Below are 27,093 nucleotides of genomic sequence, written 5' to 3'. Positions count from 1 at the left end.
TACAGATTCAAAATCGATTCATAGAATTCCAAAAATTAATATTTATTATAATATTATTATATATTATTTTTTTCTTTTCGTTTTCTAATGTGTGTTTACTATCACATTAAAAGCAACTACATTTACATACTGCGAATAGTTTCTTTTTAAAATTTAGAATCGTGTTTTGAATTAAAATGTATACTGATTTGTGACATTTTCTGAATTGTGCACCCCTAACATTTAACCAGGTTGGTTTGTCCTTGCACTGGTTCAAGTTGACATTTTTACTCTACCACCATAACTGTTCTCATAATAACCAGACAAAATATGAGAAAACAAAAAGGGTCTCTGCTTGCTCTAATGTAATATATATAGCAGCACTAACAATATATCACCCTCTGATCCAACACGAGCCCTTGTCAGCTGTCAGAAGGATTTCTCTCGTCTAGAATGATGTTATAATTTCCCATAAAACTGTTATCAGTCCTTTTGTTTTTATTTTCCTCCCCATCTTATTTTGAAATAAACCTGTCATCATCCCCTTACCTTTTACAAACAAAACCCATTCCCTGTAGACCGGGGTGTTAGATCTTGCAACTCGGAAACCTCAGCATGGCTCCTTGAGGAAAGGTGTGCTTTAAATACCTATTTAAGAGAGAAGAGAATGGACGATAGTCCTCTTACACATTTATCCTACTGCACTTAGCAAGTCTGAAAGCATCCATAAATAATGGTGCTCCCGTTTCCCGTAGGTTATCAGCACTGGAAAATTAGCTTTTAAAATGCGGTTTGAAATCCATTTAGGTGATTGATGGGTGACGGGACTAATACATTTTGTCAGGTTCTAGGAGGCCAGCTCACAGCCATTCTTTATGGTTGTCATGAAGCCAGACACATTTGATGTGGAAAATAAGGAGGTCCTGAGCCAACTCTGCTTAATAAAGAATGCCATTGTGTGGACAATTTGTTGTTGTTACACAGACAATACAGACAACCGGCTTCCTATTAAGGATTCTGAAACAAATAAACTAGTTTCATCACCTGTACTGAAAATGCATTGTCTTTCTTTTTTTTTGAAACGTAGGGATCAGGCTCGATTGTTAGCTTTTGCCATATATTAAATGGCTCAAATGTGTGCATGTGCTTGTCCATTACAATTTTACTATATGGGGTTTGAGTCCCATTTGAGTGACGCTGATTTTGAATTTATCTTCTCGCTCATTCCTTATTTGCCACCATGGTTTTAGGATATGGAAGTGCTGTTTATTGGCACAGTGCCACCTCAGAAATCTTCATCAGGACTGCAATCCTCTACAATTTCATTCATAGAACATATCTCACCCCCGTGAAAATGCACCACATGAAAATGGTTGGCAGCCCTTTCTGCACTTTTTGACCGCTAAAAGCTCAAGGTACATATCTCCACATGTTCTGGGAGTGCTCTCCCGTTGGTGAGCTCTAAGAACAATATTGTATCCAAAATATCCGCCTTGATTAATGTTACTGTACCTGCTGCTGTCAATGTTTTGATTGTGAATGACCTGTCAGCCTTTCAGCTTTCTAGAACTCAAAAACATGTTATATTTGCTGGACTTACACCTGCAAAAACAACAATTGCAACCCGTTGGAAACCGTCTCACGACTTGTTTGTTCGTACGAGGACCCTTTCCTTTCTGGATGTCGTGTACATGAAGCTCTCCACGTCTCGCCTGAATGGAGTGCCAGGAGGGATTTTGGATCCTTGACTCCGTATTGCTGAATCCTTGAAGTCCATGCTGTAGTCCTACAGCTTTAAAGTACCCATATTATGAAAAAAAAAAAATCACCTTTTCTTGGATTTGGGGTGTTATTTTGTGTCTCTGGTGCTTCCACACGCATACAAACTCTGAAAAAAAAACCCAACTATCCACGATGTTTTGAGGGAGATACGGGTCTATGAATGTCCTCTGGCTTCAGTCTCCGGGTGAGCTGTTAAGAATCTGCACGGCTTTCTACGTCACTAGCCGAGACAAGGTGGCTACCTGTAGCACATGATCGTTGTCAATGGCAAAACACTGCTACAACACACACTAGTTCACCTTAATCTCCAAAGGAACTACTTCCATGTCCCTGTTCTGCAGGTATTCCACAAGTGTCACTCGTTTAGAAGAAGTCTCCTAGCTAATCCTGACCAAAGTTGGAGAAAACGTTATCTATCTGATGTAATCTTACCTAGCTACTGCACATGTGCAACTCCCAACAAAGATAGTAAAGAAATTACATGTGTCACTCTGTAGCTAAAACAGAGACCTAAACACACCAGTTAAAAAAACAGGATCTGCAGCAATGTGCAGTACAACAAAAATATGGTGTTTTTTTTAAATGAAAGCATGTAAACCTTCGGGTACAACCTCAAAATACAATTATGAACCTGAAAATGAGCAGAATATGGGCACTTTAACTTCTATTTGCACATGTGATTGGTGCCCTGTCTTGTGTCTGTGTGTGTGTCTGATTATGTATATGTTGCTGTATGTCTTTTTCTACATATATTATTTGTAAGCTATGGACGTCACTCTTTCTGTTGCGCCCTTTATATGTATCCCTCATTCCCATCTTTCCACTCTGTATTGTTTCGGCCCAGGGACACATTCTTATGTCTCTGCGTATTGTTTGTAATTGTTTGTAATTGTTCTTCATTTCTAAATAAAAAATGTGATCACCAGAAAAGGACTGCAATCCTTCTGAGCCCTTCTTGGAACACCCTCAGAGAGGAGGTTCCTTCAGCACCGCACGTTTGGCACAGTCCAAATCCGGTCAAGCACTGACCACATAGTCTAGAATATCACAGGTCCTATTCAAATGGCAGAATCCCACATGCAAACCGAAACCATCTGCACAGGATAGATCAAAGGCAAGACGCATCGAAATCTTGGCATCCAACTGGTAAATCAGTCAGTATAACTTGAGGGTTTGGTTTGTTGTGCATTTGATTGCTGTTAAACACAAATGTATGGCTTCAACTAAAGTTGTACTCAAATGAGCGTCCTTAAGCGGACCAAATAAAATGCATCAAATGCCGTTAATACTGTTATAAGGAAATCTTCAAAGTGGTGGATTTATCCCCCACTGGCATCTGCTGTCTATTTGCACTAAGAATTAGGGGGCATAATCTTCAGCAGTAATCGCCCAGTTGCCTACAGTGGATTTACATTTTTCACACTGTGTAATCTTGCATTTACAATATCATTTACGTGGGCTTCTTCCTTTCAACCCACTGACATCTCTCTTTTCCTCAGTTAAGCTCTGAGGGAGATTGACAGGGGACAAGCTCAAGGCGTTGAGTCTTGCTTTGCATACAGCGACTCATGAACGCACACACACACACTCACATTTTGATTGATATTTAACTGAAACTGAGCTCTCGTAGCTGTCAGAGCCCAGCTAAGTCTCCTGATCCTCTTGATTTCTGACATTTGTAGATATTATGTTCATGGAGCAAGGAGGCTGTATTTTGTGATGTGATCCGCTGTAACACTTTAATCTGTTTAGACTGCTTCAATACTGCAGCAGGGAAGGGGGCAGCGACCATACGATGCAATAGACGGCTACATGCCAAGGTATTACTGTATATCCTGCACGCACTGCAAAATCTCTCCTTGGATATAGACGCACAGAACCAGATGCACGGTCTTATTTGGAGTGGCAGTTTTTAGAGTTTCACTATTTTATAATTTGGAGGCAAAGACAACATTTTAGATAATGGCATAAAGAGTTCTGTTCTACTCTAGCATGTATGGCATGGATATTGGAATTTTCTCTTCTAACCACACATACTGTAGCTGTTGAAGTTCAACAAAAGTAAACCGAGTGATGCCATATTTCTTCAAATCTGGCTGAAAACGGAATGAAAATGAACCTGATGCTCGGCTTCTGTAATCACATCTTACCTTACTGTCAACTGCACACCAATCATTCAAATCACTACTTTTGTATGTATTACTCCTCCCTGTTAATGTTAGAGCCGGACCGATATATCAGTAGGCCGATATTATCGGCCGATATCTATTGGTATCGGCATTTATAATGGCTAATTAAAAAAAAAATCAGAATAATTTATAATGACAAATAAATGATTCTGATATATGAATATTTAAAAAATAAAATAAAAACGGACGGTCAACCATTGGTGTTGCATAGTTTGTCCACCAGAGGGCGCTCTACAACGTCCCTGTTGGCAACACTGATTTTTTTTTTCTTATTGTGTTCAAAGGACTTTAAGTTTCATATCTTAAGTTTGTATTTTTTTTTTACATTTTTAATTATCAGAACCTAATATATTTGTCATGTTCCCATAAAACAGATTATCATATTTTAGTGAGAACTCATAAACAACAAATAACTAATGTTAGGAAAATGTGTTTCTGTTTTGGTACCCATTTCTGGAATTTTTTTATTTTTTAAAATATATATCAGCCAATATATTGGAATATCCGATATATAAATCACCAAACATTTGTATCATATCGGCCTTAAAAATCCTTTATCGGTCAGGCTCTAGTTAAGGGTAAATTAAAGCAAGACCTTTTGCTGCATTTCCCTCTAAAGGAAGCATAAAGGCTTTGAAATGGCTCCAGCTAGTGCACTGTTGGAACAAGCAGCACTTAGTAACCAAATGCTAGTCCTGGTGCCTAATGGTTTGCATTAGCTGCAAGCAATAAAATTATCCCAGGTCCTCACTTATGTTGAAATAATCATTTACAAAGATGGTTACCACATGCTGGAGCTGTTTTCTTCTTTTTCTCTCCTTTTTTTTACGACCCTAATTCGCTGTTATTAATAATGAATAAAAATGCAATTTTCAGTCGAGTTGCTCCAGGGCGCTGGGAATCATTTCAATGAATATTTCAGCACATTATTTTAATCATGGCTCCACATATGCAGGGAGAGGGCTTGTTTTATAGTCTCATGCCTCAACCGCCCCAAGACCCCGATCATTAAACCCCACGCTGTCTGCGTTGAGGTTCCTACCTTTGATTTACAAGACTTGTTAAAAACATTGTAAAAAAAAGAGGCAAGCTGTGCCATTTATACTTGTAATTTGATGCTGTATTTGTTAATGGGAGTGCCTGTGATTTATGTGTGCTGCTGCTGCTGCTGCTCCCTGCTGTTCTTATGCTATAGGCTTTAGCAGAGCTAACCTTACTGGGCCTCTGCAGAGCCTGCCACCAGTCGGCCTAGTAAATCTGCTATCCGTGGCCTGATTTCCCTCCTCAAGATGTTTCCCCCTGATAAGGACGTGGCTGCTGTAATCAGACCATCAGTGAGGGGCGTGTGCTCCATCTAACCTGCCTGTCTTCTTTTCTCTATCATAGTCAGCTGCACGACTTCTGGCGTCTCGACTACTGGGAAGATGACCTGCGGCGGAGGCGGAGATTTGTCAGAAACCCATTTGGCTCCACCCACTTAGATGTCACATGCAAGTCACTGCAGGAGTATGGTGAGTCTATCATTTCTCTGATCAGAGTATTTTTTTTAAATCGGAATTAGGAAGCTGAACATTCAAGACCATAATTACCCCATTGCCGTTACAGCATTATAGAAAAAGCATTGAAAGGGCACTGAAGTTAGCCCAGGTTATTTGCTGAGGAGAAGTTAAGTGTCATTTTAATGGCTGATGTATTTATGAGTCCTGTGAATTGAACATGGCATATACATTTTATTGCACTTTTTTATTTCCATCACAGCACATACTCAAGAACAAATTGGATCTCTCCCTTTATTGTTTCTTCTCTCTGCCCGAAACTTTTTTTTTTATTGACCCAGTCAGTCTTTTAGTGTTGCCCACCACCTTGTGTCAATTTTGCCTTATGTCATGCAACACCGACTTTTGCAGGAAAGCAGCTTAGTGCTATTTCAATACCATTGGCCCATCTCCCCCATCTGTAATTGAATAGCAGAGAAAATGTATTAAGGGTGAGTGTATTGATTCTGAAATTAATGGAGTAAGCGCCTTCTTTGGTTTATAGAAAATAGAAAACAGGCAATGCATTATGCTTAGGGTAGCCTTTTAAAACGACTGGAGACCTATAGCAACACATGCATAGTGATCACAGTGTTCACTGACCTCTGGCTGCCTCAATGTTGAGCTCAGTGTTCAGGACATCATCCTGCTCCTTTGCGAGCTCTGCCGTGACTGCTGTATTAAGATCATGGCAGCGTTGTAGATAAACGCATGCCAGCTGCTGCTTTGGCTGCAGGTGGTCCATGTGTGAGACACTGAGGCAATAATAGCACCGCCTGCTCTAGATTTTGTGGTGTCTCCATTATGTTGAGCTAATTTTCTGGGCTTTTGGTGACATGCTGGCACTGCTGGGGAGGACTTAAGGGAACAAATGTTATCACTTCAGCACTTTAAACCTGCTTTGAAATATTAAAGACCCTTTGAGCATCAACATCATCTGCAAAGAAATTGCATCAGCATCACCTACCTGTAAATACCACACCTGTAAAACACATCAAAACATCAATGTTAAAGGCTTGTGTTGTCCTCCCGGGTCAAAAAGGGACAAAAATGTCAATTTTTTGTCCCTTTTTCAGACTTTTTTTTTAGTTTTCACTAATACCACCTTACTACTACTAGTTTTACACTACTTTTTGGAATTCATGGTCAATAACTCTCATTTATATCAAATTATACCTAATATTTGAGTTAAAAAAAGCAGAAATTAGGAATTATTTTAACTAGTAGTTAAGATCAGAGGAACAAAAAGATGAGTTTCGTCAGGAATGAAAGTGATCAATTGTATTTGCAAAAAGCGTTCATGGAATCCAATCCGTTTTTTTTGTGGTAATGTGGTTAAAAAGAAACCCATATTTCAGATATAGATATTTAGCTAGGTAAGATACCATCAGCTTGATAACTCTTTCTTCAACTTTGGTCAGTCCAAGGCAGGATTAGCTGGGAGACTTCTTCTAGACGAGGGCCACTTGTGGAATACCTGCAGAACAAGGACAGGAAGTAGTTCTTTTGGAGATTATGGTGAACTAGTGTGTGTTGTAGTAGTGTTTTGCTATTGCGAATGAGCTAGCATGCTACGGTTAGACACCTTGTCTCGGCTAGTGACGTAGAAAGCCGTGCAGATTTAGAACAGCTCATGAAGAGACTGAAGGCAGAGGACATTCAGAAACCGTATCTCACTCAAAACAGCATGGATAGTTTTCCGAGTTTGTATCCGTGTGGAAGCACCAGAGACACAAAATAACTCCATATCCCAGAAAAGTGTTTTTTTCACAATATGGGCACTTTACGCAATGTTGTGGAGAAACTGAATGTCCTTCTTCTGGGAAGGAACAAGCTACAAATACAGTCCCTGACAAAAGTCTTGTCGCTTATCTATTTTGTAGAAACACCTGCTATTAACCTGACTTTTAATTAATCAATTGGTGTAAGCAATAGCTCATATGAAAAGCTGAAACCTTCCTAAATGATGTTCAATGCACTGAAATAAATTAGTTTCACTAAAAAAAGATTTATTATTTAAACAAGACAGAAAGGTCAAATTTTGGCAAGACAAAAGTTTTGTTGCCTATACATAAATTGAACAAATTTACTACAAATACTAAAACATGTCAGCAAATTAAATAGCGGTGCTGTGAGATTCAAATTTAATATCTTGTATGACTTTCATGAGCTTGAAGGACTGCATCCATGCGGTTTGGCAAGGATTCATACAATGTATTGATGAAGTCATCAGGAATAGCTAGGAAAGCAGTCTTGCATGCCTCCCAGTTCATCAATATTCTTTGGTTTGGTCTTCCATACTTCCTCTTTCATCCTACCCCACATATGCTCCATGATGTTCATGTCTGGTGACTGGGCCGGCCAATCCTGGAGCATCTTGATCTTCTCCAACATCTCCAGTGTCTTCAAATGTTTTTTTAATCCTCTGTACTTGACGCTGAGACACATTGAAGGTGTCTGCCACATCAGCAGTGGATCTGGTCTTCAGCCTCTTGATAATCAAAACTTTAGTCTCAGGGTGAATCTTAGGCCTGTTTGCAGATGTCTAGTTGCAGTTGATGTGAAGGTCTAGTGTACTGGGGTTGTTTTTGTACACACCTGAGACCTAATTGATCCATTATTAGTCACAGGTGAAGCTCATATGACAAGGCAACAAGACTTATGTCTTTGCAAAAATTGACTCAATGGGCTTTACCAAGCTGTGAATATTAGAATACTTTTTGACAGTTTCTTTTTGCACGGAAACATTATTACAAAAGCTGTTGGGATTAAAATGAGCCATTTCTTGGAAATAAATCTTGATTAGAAATATATTTCAGCGGCACTTCAGGTCAATTTGTACACAAGCGACAAGTCTTTTGTCAGGGACTGTAGCTGCCTTGTCAGTTAGTATCACCCGTTGGCCTCTTTACCTACTGTGCAGTTGCTCAAATTGGTGTACGTGTGTGTCATTTCCTTTTATTGACTTATACGACAGATGTCCTCAAGACAAAGCCTCAAACACATATCATATTAGTCCATCGGGTCACTAGAATATGCTTTTGAGCTCTCAGTTTTGTTTCTGTTGTCTGAAGTTCTGCTGGCATGCGATTGTTTTAATGAGCGGAATAATGTATCAACTTGTCAAGTGAAAAAGGGAGTACCTGCAGTCGGATGGCCTTCCTGCTCTCCTTTAGAGGTGAGCTGCACTTTCACTTTTTTTTCCCAACAGGCTTTGATGCGGTTGCACGGCGGAGGGAGGCCAGGTTTCGTTGTGAGTTGAGATGAGAAGAACCTTTTGTTCTTTTTTTCGATCTTCAGTGGATTTCGTTGGCAGTGACAGTCTTTTAATGTCCGATGACAGTTTGTGCTTCTTTTTTTTTTTGTTGGAATGAATATTCACTTTTAATTAGCATGGTATTAAAGATAGGACCTGTCTTAAGCTGATAACCCTGGTGCTGAGGCACAGAGGTTGGGTATCCATTAGTCATAACATCCACTCTGCTTCCTAGATGTGACAGGGATCTCTCTTGAACTTTTTAGTGGGTTGCCGGCTGCAGAGGCACCAGAGTAGAACAACAAAGAGGTTGTTTGAGTTGGCCCTCGAGAGTCATTATTAAAGCTTTAAAATCGGAGACTGTTGGATAACCAGTAAGTTGTCCAAATTGAATACACAGTTTCTGGTTTGACAGCAGGATATGACAATATATACGCTCAGCCTCCATCTTGAGTTTGAAGAGGGCAGACTTGAACGGGTGTGTTCACAGTAAACGTCAGTCTTACGAGCTCACTTGGGGGAAATGAAAGTAAGCAGAAACGGGTTTTTTTTTTTTTTTTTTTGGCCTGTGTCGTTTTTGACAGCAGAATATCTCAAGAGTCTCAGTTGTCTGTGTTTTCTCTCAGACGGTACGAAATAAAAGATGCTTTGCCATTTTAGAAGTTGGGTTCTTTGATTCATTGTTGTGTGGATTTCCAAGACAGATTTACTTGCCCAATTATTTTGACCACTTGCCAATGGAACATTTTCAAACCCAAATGGAAAAATGTTACCTTTTTTGTTGTTGTTGTAAAAGACAGTTCAACGCCTTTTTTCTTTTTTCATATCATCATAGTATTATATGCCAAGAGAAGAATTTAGATTGAAACATTTTTCCTGAAGTTCTTCAAGAGGGTGTGTGTGTGGTGTGTGTGTGTGTGTGGTGTGTGTGTGTGTGTTGTGTGTGTGTGTGTGTGTGTGTGTGTGTGTGTGTGTGTGTGTGTGTAATGATTGTGTGTGTACAAGTGAGTGAGTGAGTGAGTGACTGTATGTGTGTGTGTCCGATTGAGTAATGAGAGTGTGTGCGTGAGTGAGTGAGTGAATGACTGTGTGTGTGTGTGTGAGTAAGTGATGTGTGTGTGTGTGTGTGTGTGTGTGTGTGTGTGTGTGAATGATTGTGTGTGTACAAGTGAGTGAGTGAGTGAGTGAGTGAGTGACTGTATGTGTGTGTGTGTGCGATTGAGTGAATGAGAGTGTGTGCGCGTGAGTGAGTGAGTGAATGACTGTGTGTGTGTGTGTGAGTAAGTGAGAGTGTGCGTGTGTGTGTGTGTGTGTGTGTGAGTGTGGGAATGTGTGTGTTTGTGAGTGTGTGTGGGTGTGTGTGTGTTGTGTGTGGTGTGTGTGTGTGTGTGTGTGTGAGTGAGAGTGTGTGCGTCAGTGAGTGAGTGTGTGTGCGAGTGAGTGAGTGAGTGAGTGAATGACTGGGTGTGTGTGTGGGGTGTGTGTGTGTGTGTGTGTACACATTGATGAGCGTGGGTGATGGGAGGTTAAACTCTGCCTCGTTGTCTATTAGCAGCATTGACAGCTTAGCCAGCACATTCTGTGTCTGCCCTCTGCCTGTAATAACCTGCCCTGTTACAGCCAGCATCAGAGTATATTGTTAGGTGATTGGAATTGGGCAAGCATGAAATGGAAGTCACGTTAATATTGATCCAAGTGTTTAACGGGGTGTTTTACCTCCGGGTGTCCTTGCTGTCTCATTTCAGGTGAGCTGCTTCTCTCAGAGCTGATTGCCCCGGGCACAGATCTTTATAGCTTTTTTAGAGGCACCAGTCTCATGATTAGATATTAACCTTGGCTTCTCCATCTTTATCATAATCAAAGAAATTAAACCTGGGACAAATGACACCAGGACATTTACGAATATGCAAATTAGGCGGACGTTTGAATGCAGCCTTTCGGTAAATACACAATGTGCTCAGATATGTGTATGAGTACCGTTCAGGTCCAGATGTGGGGATTATTAGACACTGCTGTGACTGTTTTGATGAAGAGAAAATGAGGTTGTTCGTAAGCCTCTGGCAGCACAGACACACACTGCACATCCCCGGATATTGAATAAAGATCACCCTGAGAGGAAGTGGCCGCACCGTATAAACTCCTCTACATCAAAGTTCTAATGTTTATTTTAACAGTATCAAAACACATACTCTGCAAAACGGATGGCTTGCATCACAGGAAGTATGAAGCTGTCATCTCTCCCCCCCTTCCCCTCCCCTCCCCTCATTTCATCTTTCAGTGCGGAGTAAATAACAGTGAAGAGACAGAGGGCAGAATTGCATTGCCCTACTGGTAATGCAATCCCATGGACTGGACTTTTTCTCCCCATGTGGAATGTGGAGCCTGTGGAGAAGGAGGGAGCGTAGGAGGGCAGATAGAATCTGGGAAACGGAAGAGATATATTTAAAACATTCTATAGAGCTCACGTTATATGGATATTGGAATGGCCGCACATAACACTGATGTACATTATGAGATAGTGTAGTAAATAATCTATGGAACCGAGGCTTACCCTAATGCCTTGTTATCTACAGCGATCTGACAGAATGAGACATAAAACAGAAAAATTCCTGCAAAGCTCCAAGGGTTTCTTTTCTTTTTTCTTTTTCTTTTTTTTTACTCCAGGTCTTTGTTAAGAAAGAGGTCAAGATGGCTGTGGGTCTTTAGTTGTTGCCTGCTAAATCCACTAACAAACATTCAGTGGTTAAAAAAACTCAAAATGAGCAACCTTTAGATAATTTGTGTTTTAATAATAGTTGTGTATATTAAAAATCCAATGTGTGGGAATTTCTCCCATCTAGCGTGGAGATCATACATGGCCATAAACTCTCTCACGCCACGCAGTTTAAAGTAGCTGCTACGGTAGCCTTCATGCTTAAAAAAGCTGGTCTCTTGCTCATTTTAGTATCCTTTTTCTTTTTCTGGGCGAAGTAGAAGACTCCTGTTTCTGAAATTTGGATTTTGAATATGTGTGGTCCTCCATGTTTCCATCTTCAAACTTGCCGGGGCCGGGAAGCGACGATACCCATTAGCAGCGTTAGCAGCAGCTGCGAGTTGATCATGTGACGGCGAAAACGCCAAAGGCGGAGCAGTATGTCCTGTATGTCCCTCACCGGCTCATGGTAAGGGACATACAGGACATTCACGCAGACATATTCATGGAACATGAAAGTGGAGCGTCTACCCCAGTTCATGCAAATGGAAATGTAAAATTTCAAGCCAAAAGGAATAGTTGGAATTGATGGTGGTGGTAAATATTCATGAAAAAGGACAAGTTTGTGAACGGGCAACACCGATTTTTTGATAATTATCTCCTTAACCTTAAAACCACCCAAAGTTTTAGTAAAATCAGCTTTTTTACCCGTACCCATACGTGTCAGTGTATGTTGTGGGTTTGCTTTTGATGGGTAGCAGTGAAGTGGTTGATGCCGGGCGTATAATACATGGGAGACTCGCTGAGGCTGTAAAAATGAAATGCTAGTGCCACGAAGCTCTCCAGCATTGCAGTGCATGAAAGATGGACCCTTGGCAACAGTATTTCAGTTGATTCAGTTGTCTTTCAAAGCCACGCAGCTGTTATCTATTCCATACTGAACAGTAAAACTACTGAACACTGAAGTAAGTCCAAAGTGGGAGCCTGTATCTAAGATTGTGAAGTTTATTTGAATTGGACCTTAGCTTGTTCACAAAAGAACACATTTCCTTGGCTTCGTTACTCTGAGGAGTTATTGTTATCTATTGGTCTCACGTGAAACGCAAAATGGCGCTGCTCATGCACACAACTCAATTTTTCCATTTATAATGCGAAAGACGCAAATTATATTTACGCTTGAACCTCCTGTAAAACTGTCACCATTAAAGAATGTATAGTACTCACTTCTTTGTGTGTGAGCTGGGACCCAGTCCTCTTCCAGCAGGTATCACACAACACATCAAAGAAGTAAAGAAGCTATTTCCTGGCGTTTTCAAAAAAAATGATTGCAACCCATTTCTTTTCAGGATTGCATTATAAATGAACTTTGAAAATAAATCATTTTGGTTTAAATATATATTGGTGAAGGAGGTTTACATAATGGCCTTAACAGCACAGTACCTAACAGTAACTTAATGTAAACACTTTAATATGAAGTACAATAAATAAGTAATTTCCCTTGGTGGTTGGTGCATACGTAAACCAACACACATTAATATCAAATCAACAATAAATACAGAAACAAATATATACAAAATAGTTGTTTAACATAAGAAAAAAGAGGATGAAAAGGTTGAGTGCAGAATGTGCAAAAAATAAATATGGTATGTGTAATGGGCAGGTGTATATTTCAGGATGTACTGTAGGTCAATGCAAAGTGTAGTGATTAGGGATGGGGGGGTGGGGGGGAGATAGTCAGTTGCCCAATCCCAAAGTGAGCCCTGAGGACTAAGGACTAAAGACTCACAGACTTAACGGATCTCAGGTGCTAAGTGAGTGAGTGTGTGAGGCTTCATGGGCTCAGATAGGTATAAATGGGATTGGGACAGCACTTCATCAGATCACATGTTACCTTGGCGACGTTTTATAACAAAGATGTTGCTGACACTTGTCGGTTTGGGTATTTTTTTCTTTTATGTTTGTTGCTTTCCATACGGCCAAGGCCCAGGAGACGGCTGGTTCCAAACTCTTTCAAACTCTTGTTCTACAAGCTGGACAACAGGTCCGCTCCGCTCCGTGGGCGTGTGGCGTGCTGTTGTTTACTTTTGTAATTTCCCTTTGGTCTCCGCGGTAAACGTCGCCACAAAGCTTTGAACTGTGGGTAATCCCCTTTGGTGAAGTCTGCCTCTTTGCAGACTCATGGAAAAGGCTCGGTAAGTGTGTACTCAAACCCTCACGCCCTTTCAAACTCAACATTGGGACAACCCTAAGCCCTTACGAATTTCACCAAAGTCCATGAGTCTGGACTTGGGGATCGGGCCAATGCCAGTCTGGGGACTGCAGAGGGGGAGAAACTGTTTTTATGGCGTGAGGTCTTAGTCCTGATGGACCGCAGCTTTATGCCAGAGGGGAGAAGTTCAAATTAGTGCTGTCAAATGATTAAAATATTTAATCCTAATTAGTTGCATTAATGTCATAGTTAACCCACAATTATTCTCAATTAATCACACATTTTTATCTATTCTAAATGTCCCTTGATTTCTTTTTGGTTCCATTGTTTATTTTGCTCTTATAAACATGGTGGATCGCCTTGCTTTGTGCAAATGTTTTTTTATTGAAAACAGCATTGGCATATAGCCTACTGTAGTGTACAACTTCACACATTCTCACTTGGAGCAAATAATCTCTCACACAATGTAACCCTGTCCATCAATAAAAGGGGGAAAAAATACTTTGATGGGGGGGGGGGGCGGCATCAGCTGCTTGGCCATCAAATGGTGTTTCAGACTGGACGTGTTGCGATGATAGCTCAGTTCACAACGACTAAACACACAGATCACTTTGGTCAGGTCAATGGAACATTAGGCCTCTTTTAAAAAGTAAACTTTCCATTCAGAATCTTATTGGCGTCCATTTCGACATCTTGCGCTCGCCATCCACTCAAAAGTTAATGTTACTACTCTTTGGCCGGCTCGCAAGCCCAAACAAGTGTGTGCGGAGTGCCTGTTGTTTTGTTTCAGGTCTAGCTAGATCCAGTGTGGTGTTGTAGTTTTTCTAACGTTACTAGTTGTTGCAACAGCATGTGAAACAAACAAGTTTGCTAGGCTAAAAAGAACGTTAATCTCACGATAAAAAAATTGACGCCGTTAAAATAGGTTTGCGTTAAGGTCGTTAATAACATGTTTAATGGACAGCACTAGTTCAGTTTGTGTCCAGGGTGAGAGGGATTCACTCCACTCTTTCCTGCCCACTAAGATTAGATTAGATTATAAAAGAAGTCTAAAAAAAATGTTTTGAATTTAAACATTCTTGGTGTGTTTTTAGGAAAATTGTGCCTTGACAGGCAATCGCGAGACACTCTACTCTCACGACCATGGATCTTTGTTGAACCCCAGTGATGAGTGCTCGTGGGCGTCCTCCATTGGTCACAGCTGGCAGGTCTTCATCAGCCTCCAATGGGGTCATGAAAGCTCTGAAATGCACTTTACTGAGTGTAATTAGTGCACTCTGAGGCAGTTGTAACTCCAGTGATTGAACAAGAGGACCCGTGAGAATGGTGGTCGGTGGCTTCTCCTGGCACTGTTCCTGAAGGGCTTTAAGTAGACATGAAATGAAACTGCTGTGATTTCTTTTCCCGAGACATGGAGAAGTCAACGCCAGTGGCCTTCGAAGGACTGCTCACTTTGAGCAGGTTAATTAGCAGTGTTGGGCAAGTTACTTCCAAAATGTAATACATTATAGATTACTAGTTACTGTCATTTGAGAGTAATTAGTTATATTACAATATTACAATCTCTGAATTGAGACTGTAATGTAATGCGTTACACTAGTTTTGCATTACTTTTGAGTTACTTTCACCAAAATTACAGCGGAAGTTTGACTTGGCAGCTAGCTTGTGAATTTCCCCACTGGATCAATAAAGTCTGCTCTTTATCCATCATCATAGATTATTCATAAAATGTATATAATTAATATAAATATGCAAAGTAACTAAAGCTATAAAAATAGAGAAGTAAAACGTACAATAGGCAGAAGAAGAAAATGAAAATACTCAATTAAAAGTACCTTGCAGTTGTATTGAAGTACAGGATAGTTTCTTATCCAGTTGCTGATGCAATATAATTCCCGCCATAACTACATGTCAGCGGCTTGGACAAATACCTGTCCTCGGTAACGTGGCGTCACCTGTTGGGACACAGACGTAGTCCGTACTGTCTCTGGTTCTGGCTCTGACCACGGGAACAGAGACTGGACAGCTCGCTGCAACGCAGCGTAATGACTCCTGAACAGAGGTGGGTAGTAACGAGTTACATTTACTCCGTTACATTGACTTGAGTAAGTTTTTGAAAAAATTGTACTTCTAGGAGTAGTTTTAAATCACTATACTTTTACTTGTACTTGAGTAGATTAGTGAAGAATAAACTGTACTCTTACTCCGCTACATTAGGCTACAAGGAGCTCATTACTTTTCTTTTTACCTCTTTGGTATTCTACGCGTCATTGTTTTTACCCCCGCGTACGTCTCATTTTAATGTTTTATTTTGACAGAGAGTGTCTTCCGCTTAAGGGTCTACCACGTGACTGTGTTCCACCAATCAAACGGCGTTGTGCAGTCACGTGACCATACTGGTTCTCAGCGGCGGGACCATAGACTGTATATCTATGGGCGGGACGTGTTACCTTACAGTCGTAGCAAAACAAAGAATGTTGCCAAGGCAACACAGACGTGGAGGAACCATAGACCGTGTATATATAATTATCAATATATATACGGTCTATGGGAGGAACCCCTCGGCCTCATAGTGAAAGCATGGTTACCTTTGGAAAAGTGCGAAACAGCAGCTACATCATGCGGCGTCTTCAATGTCAACCAAAACAAACGGACATGTGAGCGTTCAACAACTCAACATCTAACCTGAGGAGACGTAGCGGTGGTTTTAGTTTTTGCTGTGGAGAGGTGGATCTTTGTCTTTTAGGTTACAGTATGTTTTGCACATGCAGTATCCATCCAAATTTAATGTGACAAGTCTCTCACTTTAGCTCTTTTGTAATTAATAAATTAATTTTAATTTATTTTATTGATTGGATGAACAATAGTTTGCCTAAATATGATTATTTTGTATTTTTGTCTGTCGGATTGATGCTTGTGTTAAGAAATTAATCAGACGTTACTCAACAGTTACTCACTACTTGAGTAGTTTTTTCATCAAGTACTTTTTTACTCTTACTCAAGTAATTATTTGGATGACTACTTTTACTTTAACTTGAGTCATATTATTCTGAAGTAACCGTACTTTTACTTGAGTAAAAGTTTTGGCTACTCTACCAACCTCTGCTCCTGAAAATAGTATCCATTGTCATTCCCTGATGTGAGTTGAGTGCAGATTTGCTCAGATCATGCTCAGATTTAAACGGTTTACGGCATAACATGTCATACTGAAATTTGTGAAATCCATAAGATAATAAACTTTTCTCATTACAAACAATAACAGAAGATGGAAATCATTTCAAAAACGTTTTAGTTATTGTTTGATTGCTAAGGTTAGCTCATGTGACAGCCTTTGTTGTGTTCGATTCATAGACTGTACAGTCTATGGTGAGATTGTTAGCGTGTAGCTAAGCTAGCAGTCATTTCAAATCGTTTTAGCTATCTGGTTGTTTGATTGCTAACGTTAGCTCAAATCGCCATTCAAGTGACAGCCTTTGTTGTGTTTGATTGCTAGCTTGTAGCTAAGCTAGCAGCCATTTCAAATCGTTTTAGCTATCTGGTTGTTTTATTGCTAAAGTTAGCTCAAAACACCATTCAACTAACAAACTTTGTTGTGTTTGATGCTAACTTGTAGCCCGCAGTGAACCAACAATTTTAAGTAAGTCCATTTTTACTGTATTGACATTACATAAGTAATTACTTAAAAAACAAAACACCACTAAATGTTGCGTTAAAATGTGTTTTAACTCGCATTACTAAGATTGTAACGAGTATAATATTACTGAAATGTAATTAGTAATGCGTTATATTGTTGCATTATAGCAAAAAGGAATACATTATTGTAATTGTGTTACTTTTGTAACGCAATACTCCAAACACTGTTAATTAGATAGATGCTAGTTGGTGTAGCATCATTATGCAGTGAGACAGCATAGGCAACATGTTTTCCTTTCTTTTTTTGTGATCAAATTATATATATATATATATATATATATATATATATATATATATATATATATTACAAACTGATAAAACAATATTAAAAATATAAGTACAAACAGTGACAAACAATTACAAACTGAGATATAATAAACTGAGACTGGGAAAGCGTCCAAGTGCCTCAAATAAAAAAAATTAAAAAAGAGAGAGGAACAATGGGAGGGAGGGAAGATAAAACAACACATGCAGAAACAGACACATTCTTTAATGCACAAGTGTAGAAGAATTTCAGCTTACTCACAGTATACAGTCAACTGAGCAAAGGCTGTTTAAATCCTTCAGTAGGTGATGATTGGATGTGCATGTAGTATCTATCCCTGCCTGCACTGGTCTCTTGTTCTTTTTTATTAAAAGGTCATTCGTAGGAGTTATATCATATTCAAAGGGCCATTCTCTTTGTTTTGCCATTTAGTGGTCAAGGGGTGAACACATGAAACTGTTTGTGATGAGTCTGCGCCGACACCACTGCACAGCAAGTCCTTTAATAGTGACAAATGGCGACCCTTTTCACAGGCCGCACTTTTAACACAAGAGTGTCTCTGAGTCAGCGGGCTATCACTCATGAGAAGATCACTTCTCATGTCAGCACCTTTTCTCCTTCATGTCATAGCTCTTTGTTTCTTGTTATTTATAACCATATTAATGTGTCTGCGAGAACAAAAATTGCATCTTGGGTAAAGCCGAGCCCCGCCTCCTCCCCACAACAGTAGCTGTTGGTCATTTGCGTGTAGACATCAGCATGGTTTATATGGTCTCCTCAACCCGGTACAGACTTGCCAATCAGAACATCAGCCCGACTGCTGAACCTTTCCTCATTTTACTCTGAGCGTAATGATGGTTTACAGAATTACAGTTTGAAGTTTTACTCCTTTTGCTTTGATCTCTGACCGCTGGCTGGCTTTTGCCTTTAACATTGCACAGAATTCATTTCCAAAACGCACAGACTTCTTCCCACTGTCTCATGAAAGCACTCTAGATATGAGACAGAGCAGGAAGCAGACTTTTTTTTTTTTTTTTTTCCTCAGTAGCCGTGTTGACATAAGTCAAATGTGACCTCTTCAAGACAAGGTACATGTTCCTCAGGGGAGGGAGAGGCGAATTAAGAGCTGTGCTGAAAGGAAACATGTCAGACGGATGTCAGCTACCTCCCATTTCTTGATATGTGTTCTTCCTTTTATGCACGCAAGTTTGTTACTCGGTTATTCCCTACGTTGGGCTTCAGAACGACAAATTTGCATGAAGGTTTTGAGCAGCCGTGTGGCAGGCACACGTTGGAGATGGGATGATTTAAGCTGATGAATGCGTTGCGAGACCTTTTTGTTTTTTTCCCAATGTGCATGCATCCACCATTGCCATATGATGAAGTCCTGGTGTAAGCAGCCTCCTAATTGTCCTGCCTTTTCAGTCTCACTCTTGTCAAGTCTCCAAAAGCGGCAAATGATATCTCTAATCGACTACGAGCTTGAGATGTATCCCCCAACTCAGCTGTTGGTCTTTCAAGCTACAGATAGTGTTTCATTGTTGACCTTGTCTAAAAATAAAAGCTAAATCACCTCTGATGTTCAGCCACGCGAAATGTGTTCAGTGAACGAACATGTACACTTCACTTATGACGCCTGGTTCAATCAGTTATTTTGAATTTTTTTGCTGTATTGCAGCATTGCCAGAGCCAAATCCGAAAGATTAAGGGTCTGGCAATGAGTAATGAAAATGGCTCTTGCTGCATGCAATTGCATAACACTACGACCAATCACAACTATACACGGGGTGACGTACATTCACTTAGCTACCAGCGGAGCTAACTGGTAGATTAAACTCTTGCTGTATCCGGTTGGCTAAACAGCAAAAATGTCCTTCTTATCTTTCTGTTACTCTTTTAGATAAAAAGCCAACCCTAACTCGTTCACTGTATTGGCCAAAAGCCGTTTCAAACAACTGGTGTTCATCCGTAGCCATCTTGCGATGTTTACTAAGGACTTCAACGTTGCAGCGCGACGTCGTCATATGTTCAGCTCTCCTCTGGCCCGCCTATATCAGATACACCGATGTGATTGGTGCAGCTCGCCTCTGGCCCGCCTATATCAGATTCACCAATGTGATTGGTTCAGCTTGCCTCTGGCCCGCCTATATCAGATACACTGATATGATTGGTGCAGCTCGGCTACAAGGGCATAGATAATGAGCAGCACTACTCAATGCTTTCGCAAGAACTCTGGTTTTCAAGGATGGTGTGCTTTTGGTCTACACAAGGAATAATTTGTGTGTGTGTGTGTGTGTGTGTGTGTGTGTGTGCGTGTGTGTGCTTGTGCGTGTGTGGAGTTTTTTAGGTGGACATGTGGGCGGTATTCTTGTTATGATGCATTTTCTTGTACTAAATGTGTTTTATATATGTTGGCCATAGGCATTACTGAAATGCACTTTATATTGTAATTTTTTTTCCTTGCCATACTGTCCGTTTTATACTCACAATATAGTACAGTATTGCTGAACAGAAATATATCGATGGAAACTATTATTTATTCAGAGTAGGTAATAGGTGGTAGGATAATGCCAAGGAATAGACCATATTGGGGTATTTCTGGACATTTAAGCCTAGTGACGTATAGCGATCCGAGTTTTGGGTCAGAGTGCAATATTTACTGGTTTCTCTTCCCCACCCTTCTTTTGACAGGCACAGAGGAGGACAAGGTGGTCAAGTCTAAGAAAGTTTTCCGCAGCCAAACTGTGGCCAGCCAGAACCCCGAGACAGAGCTGGTGCTGGAGGGAGACGAAGATGCCGTCAGCCTGCTGCAGGAGAAGGAGATGGACAACCTGGGTGGTAAGTCAGCACAACACCACCTCCATTAACCCCAAGTCAACGTCACCTCTGCTGGAGCGTCAGCGCTGGTCTTTATCTGTCTTCTTCCTAATTGCTGGCATAGTTTCAGTGTACATGGTTATTATCAGTGCGTCATGCATTTGGATCAATGTAGGGTTTTGTAACGCTCAGTAAATGCATTGGCAACAGTACAACTGAAAAGAGAAAATTTGAGATTTTTGGCATTGGTATTATTTAATAATCTATATCTATTTATCTAATGTGTTTGAGTTTACAGATTGCTTTCAGCAGTTTGCCATCAATGAAGTTGTGGAGTGTTTTAATGTGGATATATTTTTTATGTTTGACAGCGACATATTGTTTGTGTCTGATAAGTGTCCTTCTGTGTTTTGTTTTTGGATCTGGTCAGCACGGTTCCTTCCTCAAGTGTTTATCTCCAGAGGCAAGTCTTCTAAAGTTAAACTAACACCGGAAAGATGATCATTCCAGATATGTCACAAGTCATATTCAGGATATCTAAAGCAATCAGTGATAAAAGTTGATATGAACCACTGCCTGCTAATGCTTAACTTTACACTGGCCTTATTTAACCTGTCACCTGTCATCTGATAATGTACCCTCAAAGGGGGACACCATTCAAAATCTATTTAAATGAGTTTAGGTCATGCTATTAAACTGATATTATACCTAAAGTAACAATGTCAAAGATTTTTGTTTAAATAAATGTCTGTTAAGTCATTATTGCCAAATGAGGTAACATGATGGCAATGGAGCCTATGGCCCACTGATGAAAACCCTTATATTTGCATTATTACCAATTGGATTTCTGTGGCAACATTCCTTGACATCCATACCGCTGGGGCACTATGGATTTTTTTTCTTTCTGCGGTTGAAAAGCAAGAAAGTCCCCCTTATGAGAGTAGCGTACGTTAGAGAGAGAATGGCAGGGTGACTTAAGTGAGTGACAGGAGAGCGAGCGGTATGAGTGCCGCTGTGAGGAAAAGAGAGAGGAAAAAGAGATAGCAAAGTTGATGTGAAGTGAGTTAAAAGGGTAAAATAAAACAACAAGCTTGAGCTTCTCAAGACACGCTGGCTTTATCTGTTGACAATACCGCCGGTAAAGTGAAGGGCGTTACCCCTGAAAAAACATCGGCTTAACCCCTAGCACAGTGTTTCCATTACAGATCAGTGTGAGAGTCTTTACTGTGTTCTGTTGTCATTTACGGCCACTCTGCTTCCCCTCCCCTCCTTTGATCTATTCCAGACAGTTCAGAAAGCTCTATTGTCAATAAAGTAAAAAATTGTAGGCAAAAAATAAGTTTGCCTACAATGCCGAGGGTAGACGCTTCACAGCTTAGCGGTCTTAGCAGCGTAGCGGTCTTAGCAGCTGAGCAGACAGAGAGCAGAGAGGGCGACTTGGCAGTCTGCTAACTCGTTGCTCTCTCTAATATAACCGACATAAGCTGCTCTGTTTAGGCTACAAAATGTGCATGCAGGCTGAAACTAAACCGTGCGGTTTGGTCAGGGTTAAGTTATAAGCAGATAGGAACTCCGCTAGCTGTCAGGCTAATGTGCAATGGTAAACTTTCCAGTGTTAATGTTAATGTGTCCACGTCCACCTCAACTTCCGTGAGCTAAAAGTGGATACCAAATAAATATCCGGTGATGGCGGTGATGATGTCATCGCTGCAGTAATGCGGTAACCGCTGTCACTCCTCGATGTGAGTCAAGTTCAGATTTGAGTCGCGCATGCTCAGATTTAAACGGTTTACGGCATAACGTGTCATACTGAAATTTGTGAAATCCACAAAATAATAAACTTTTCTCACTATTCAATAACAGAAGATGGAATTCATTTTCTAAAACGTTTTAGCTACCTGAAAATGATTGTTTGATTGCTAACTTTAGCTCAAAATGCCATTCAACTGACAGCTTTTGTTGTTTAAATGCTAGCTTGTAGCTACGCTAGCAGTCAGTTCAAAAAGGTTTTAGCTATCTCTGGTTGTTTGATTGCTAACGTTAGCACAAAACACCATTCAACTGACAACCTTTGTTGTGTTTGATTGCTAGCTTGTAGCTACACTAGCAGTCATTTCAAAAACATTTATCTATGGTAGTTTGATTGCTAACATTAGCGCAAAACACCATTTAGCTGACAACCTTTGTTGTGTTTGATGCTAACTTGTAGCCAGCAGTGAACGAACTTGGTTAAGTAGATCCATTTTTATTGTATTGACATTACAGAAGTCTCTCGTTAGCATCTTGTATGCTACTTGTTGCAAAGTGACGCACGCACGACTCAAATCTGGACTCGACTCACATCGGGGCGTGACAAACGTCCCAGCCCTAGCGGCACACAGTCAGTGACGCGTTTTCTGTCACCCAGCAATGGTTGGCCGAGCTAACCCAACAGACTCGCTCTTCAACACACCTGTGTGGGAGGCAGTGTACTGTGAACCTACACACAGGCACCACTGTTTGCCTCTCCAACAACACACCTGCATTTAGGGCTTGTTGCCATAGCTGCCGCCAAAGAGAAACGGAGATTTTGGAAATTGTAACTTAAAGTACGACAGAGCATTACTATACAAAGGAAATTCTGCTGTGCTGTGACCAGTGCATCGATCACTACACTTTAATAACGCCAGAGTAAAGTGTCACTTATTGTAATCAAAGTGATCTTTGTGCTAAGAGACCTGAGAAAACAACTCTTCTTACATAATCTCTTGGTGGTACTGCTAAAAAATCTTGTGTACAAAGCTTATCAGATCAGCAATATTTAATTTCTTTGAAACAAAGCCCTGCATAATAAAAACACAATTAATCAAACACTCTCACCTCTATAAACCTGTTAACATAATCAATTAACAAATTTGTGGCATGAATGAATTCCTGCTCTAATTAGAAATTACTTTGGTAATTCAGACTGTACAAGTTTCCCAGTAAATATAATTCCAATACAATCTGAATGTGTTGAATGTCAAAATGTGTTAGATTTTATCTGCACTGCAAAGGACCTATAAAACGGCATATGATGTGTATTCTCCTTCTTGATGTGACCAGGGAGAAGACAACAACTTAATTATCCTACAGTCAAACTAACCCCCTGCTTCTCTACAGTGAACAATCAAGAAGAGATGAATTGTTGCTTACCAGCTGGGGATAGACAAATCCAATTTTATTATTTATTTTTTAAAGATATTTTGGGCACTTTATTCCTGACAGGACAGCCAAAGACCTGAAAGTGGAGAGAGAGGGGGAATGAAGGGCCGCAGGTCAGAGTCAAACCCTGTGTCGAGGAATTAACCTCTTTATATGGAAGGCAGCTCTACCAACTGAGCTATCTGGCCGCCCAATACAATTATTTCTTTGTTAATCTTTGATTGACTTCACCCACGTGATTATTATTAGTTGTTATGTATCCAGCTTTAATGCTTTGTCTGACAAAATTCAGTCAATAGTGCAAGGCAATGGTTGCTCTATAGAGCCTGTAATTTACCCGGCATCACACTGTGTGTGTGAGCCAAACTATCACGCCAACCTTCAGCTGCTTTTCAAGTAACACACCATGGCTTTAAAAGGTAAGATATCCAGAGTTCACTTTAGCTTTTCAGGGTAGATCAAGAATGCTGCGCTATGTACTCGTCAGCAAAGCCATATCTTCACTTGACACCACATGCAAATAATTAGTGGTTTGAATGAGTCTGTTACTGGTTTGATCCCCAAATGACACATGGCATTTTAATATAAAAACTCATCCCCGGCAGCCAATACCAATTCCAAAACCATCTCCCATAGTCCAGTGACAAGCGTAATAAAACAGTGAAGAAATGAAGGATTTCTCCTCTAATGATGCAACATGACATCATGACTTTACGTAAGCATACACGCCGACTTCCTTAAACCAAGGGGCGTGTTATCTGTACACATTTGAAGTTATCCGTGTGGATGTCTACGTTGTATACAGCGGGCGTACACATACACGCCACTTGCCGTTTTATCGCAAGAAGAAAGCAACGGTTGGGTTTAGGAAACGTGACACACAGGACACGTTCCCCCGTCTCCTGGGTGAAAGTCCTGAGTTGACCCATCCACCCCCCCCCCCCGACCAACCTCCCCACGCAGATTTTCCTTTCATACTACTCGCTACTAGGGATCGACCAATATGGATTTTTTTAGTGCCTATACCGATTTGGTTTTTCCCATTATTCTTAGCCGATGACCGACATTGGCTGCTGATTTTCTGGAGCAGATATTTGGAGCCAATACTGCTTTCTCACCCTCAATTTACATCATAAAAATGTAAACCCTGCCACACTGGATTTGTTTTCTGAATCTGCTCTGCTATTTCTTTAAAAATAATAAACAAAAACACAGATCAGTGTCACTTCTTCAATCTTCTTCCATTCATATCACCCAAATTATATGTGCAATATAGGTGCACTGCATATGGTTAACTGCCAGGGTGAAAGGCTTTCATCAACTTCTACAACACAGTCGTGATGATGCGTTGTTTGCTTACATATTATAAAACCGATATAATACATACACATGAACTACAGCGTTTCCAGTAACACAGAGCGGTCTGTGGACGCCTTTCTGTAAATAATGCCGGGGAAAAACTATCGGCGAACGCAGCAACCGCGTATCCGCCGATGCCGATACACGTAAAAACGCAAATATCGGCCCAATATATCGTCCGGCTGATAAAATCAGCCTATCACTACTTGCTACGACGTAAATTGACACGTCGTTGCAAGGTAATGTAAGTCAGTGGAGGCCAAACAGCGTTGAGAGACACGCTACAAAGAGAGTATGCGTGTCGATAACACGCCAATAACGGCATAATTGGCGTGTCATACATACACTCATACATGAGCTCAGTCTGAATGGGGAGAGGTCTGAGCCATTGTTGACAGTTGTTGTCACTGGACGTGGTTTTATTTTTGGATTATTGGCTCCTTCCGATGACGTAAAGAAACATTCACTGATCCAAGGCTGTATGTACATTCTTAGCTCTTAGGCTGACATGTTTAAAACTTTAAAACTTTAATTTCAACGATGGCTAATGTTGACATTTCTCTATTTTCAGATAATTTACTATTACTAGCTGGATTGTCCTAACATAAAATAATAATGAAAATGAACGAGGCAATCGGACAGTGTTCTTGTTTTTGTAATTGGAATTGCAATACTATTGTAATGTTATGGATTTTGTTGCAGTGTGGTGCTTTAAAGTGTGTTTGAACTGAAGTGTCACAGATTTTTTTGCATTATCCCTCCAAGTGGCATTTTTAATTTTACCAAAATGTCGTTATTAAACCAGTAGGAACAGTGCTGCCATTGAAACACATGCTAACTGTAACAAATAGGGATGTGTGCATGTAATTGATTCATTCCAGGTACAAAATGTGATGGAAAAAAATGTGCCCTGAGGCTCTAGATTCCCAGACACATAGCCCTGTTTACATTACCTAGTTATCATGGCTTAGTATATGAGGCTCAGGCTGAACCAGGGCACTGCTGAGCAGTGAAATCCCCTCACTAAGATCCAACAGATGACTCTCTGAGGAGGAGGAGGAGGCTAACCCCTCCCCTTTGTCCCAGGGACGGCAGGCAGCCAAACACTCCATGTCTGTCAGACGAACCCTGTACCGCCCAATCAAAAGAGCAAAGCTAGGGCTCTAACACAAGCAGAGTGGATTCTCCTGAGAGAACCAATAGTGACCTAAACCGAAATGTTGACATTGAATATTTGTGATGCATTTATGATGTGTGAGCTTGTTTGAAATGAACCAAACTTGAATGTGGATGCGTTGAGGAACAAGGGCTGGGATTTAAGAATATTATTTGTGTTTGTGTGTGGAATCAAAGTTAAGTCCATGTTTTTTTTAACCAGTAGGAGAACTCCATTCGACTGTAACATTTGGGTAATGTTTCTACCAGGATGCTGGGTCTGTGTTTGGCCTGTATCTAATCTCAGGCATGAACAGCCTTAATGACAGATCTGGGACTAGATCCTTGTCAACAACAGGGCTCCTCCTGCCAGCCTTTGGGTCAGTGCCTGCTGCTGCTGCTGCTGCTGCCGCCAAAGAGGCGGCGCCTGCACACAAGCGCCAAGGCAGCCGTGGTTACTGAACCTATGATTAGTTTTCTCCCTCACAAACATCGGGAATGCTGTCAGTGTTGTACATATTGTATCCAAAATCAGGTAAAATAGGAACGTAAGACGAGCATGTAAGAGGAAAGAAGAGAGGAGTCTGAGCCTCACAAGGCTCTTCTCATGTCAAGCAAGAGTCTAGATTTGAATGTTCTGCTGGCATACGGGAGCCATGTTAGTGTGGTTTAGCAGCCACAACCATGCTTGCTCGGCCTTAATTTAGCCTTTCTGTATCCATTTTAGTCCCCATTCACAATACTGATTCCTTCAGTGGTGACCTGTTTAGAAAAGGGTCAACATCTAACACATTTCTGAATGTGTAATCTCAGAAAAAAAGTGTGAGGAAGGGTGTTGCAGCCGCTCTCCCCCCCCCCACACAAGTTTCTTGTTTTCAAAACCTGGAATTTCAAAATCACAAATTACCAGGCATGTAAAAGTCCTGGAATTAGTAAAATCTTTGAACGTTTTGGGAAAGTCGTAGGATTTGTTTTTGTT

General features: G+C 40.6%; 1 protein-coding gene across 10 annotated transcripts in view; it reads left to right on the top strand.

Annotated features, from left to right (window-relative positions):
* The window catches only part of nbeab (neurobeachin b), a 286,390-nt gene that overhangs the window by 188,422 nt on the left and 70,875 nt on the right, over positions 1-27,093 (top strand). For 5 of the 10 annotated variants that reach the window (XM_032502050.1, XM_032502065.1, XM_032502032.1 and 2 more), the window contains 3 exons: positions 5,337-5,461; positions 20,292-20,438; positions 20,848-20,880. In XM_032502050.1, coding sequence (XP_032357941.1) covers positions 5,337-5,461; positions 20,292-20,438; positions 20,848-20,880 — 305 coding nt within the window. The remainder of the gene's footprint in view (positions 1-5,336; positions 5,462-20,291; positions 20,439-20,847; positions 20,881-27,093) is intronic. The other 5 variants (XM_032502122.1, XM_032502085.1, XM_032502075.1 and 2 more) reach the window with 1 other exon arrangement.

Source organism: Etheostoma spectabile, chromosome 3 (genome assembly GCF_008692095.1).
Source record: "Etheostoma spectabile isolate EspeVRDwgs_2016 chromosome 3, UIUC_Espe_1.0, whole genome shotgun sequence".
In the NCBI taxonomy this organism is placed as follows: domain Eukaryota; kingdom Metazoa; phylum Chordata; class Actinopteri; order Perciformes; family Percidae; genus Etheostoma; species Etheostoma spectabile.
Note: the sequence above shows the minus strand (reverse complement) of the source record. Positions and strands in the feature narration are given on the sequence as shown.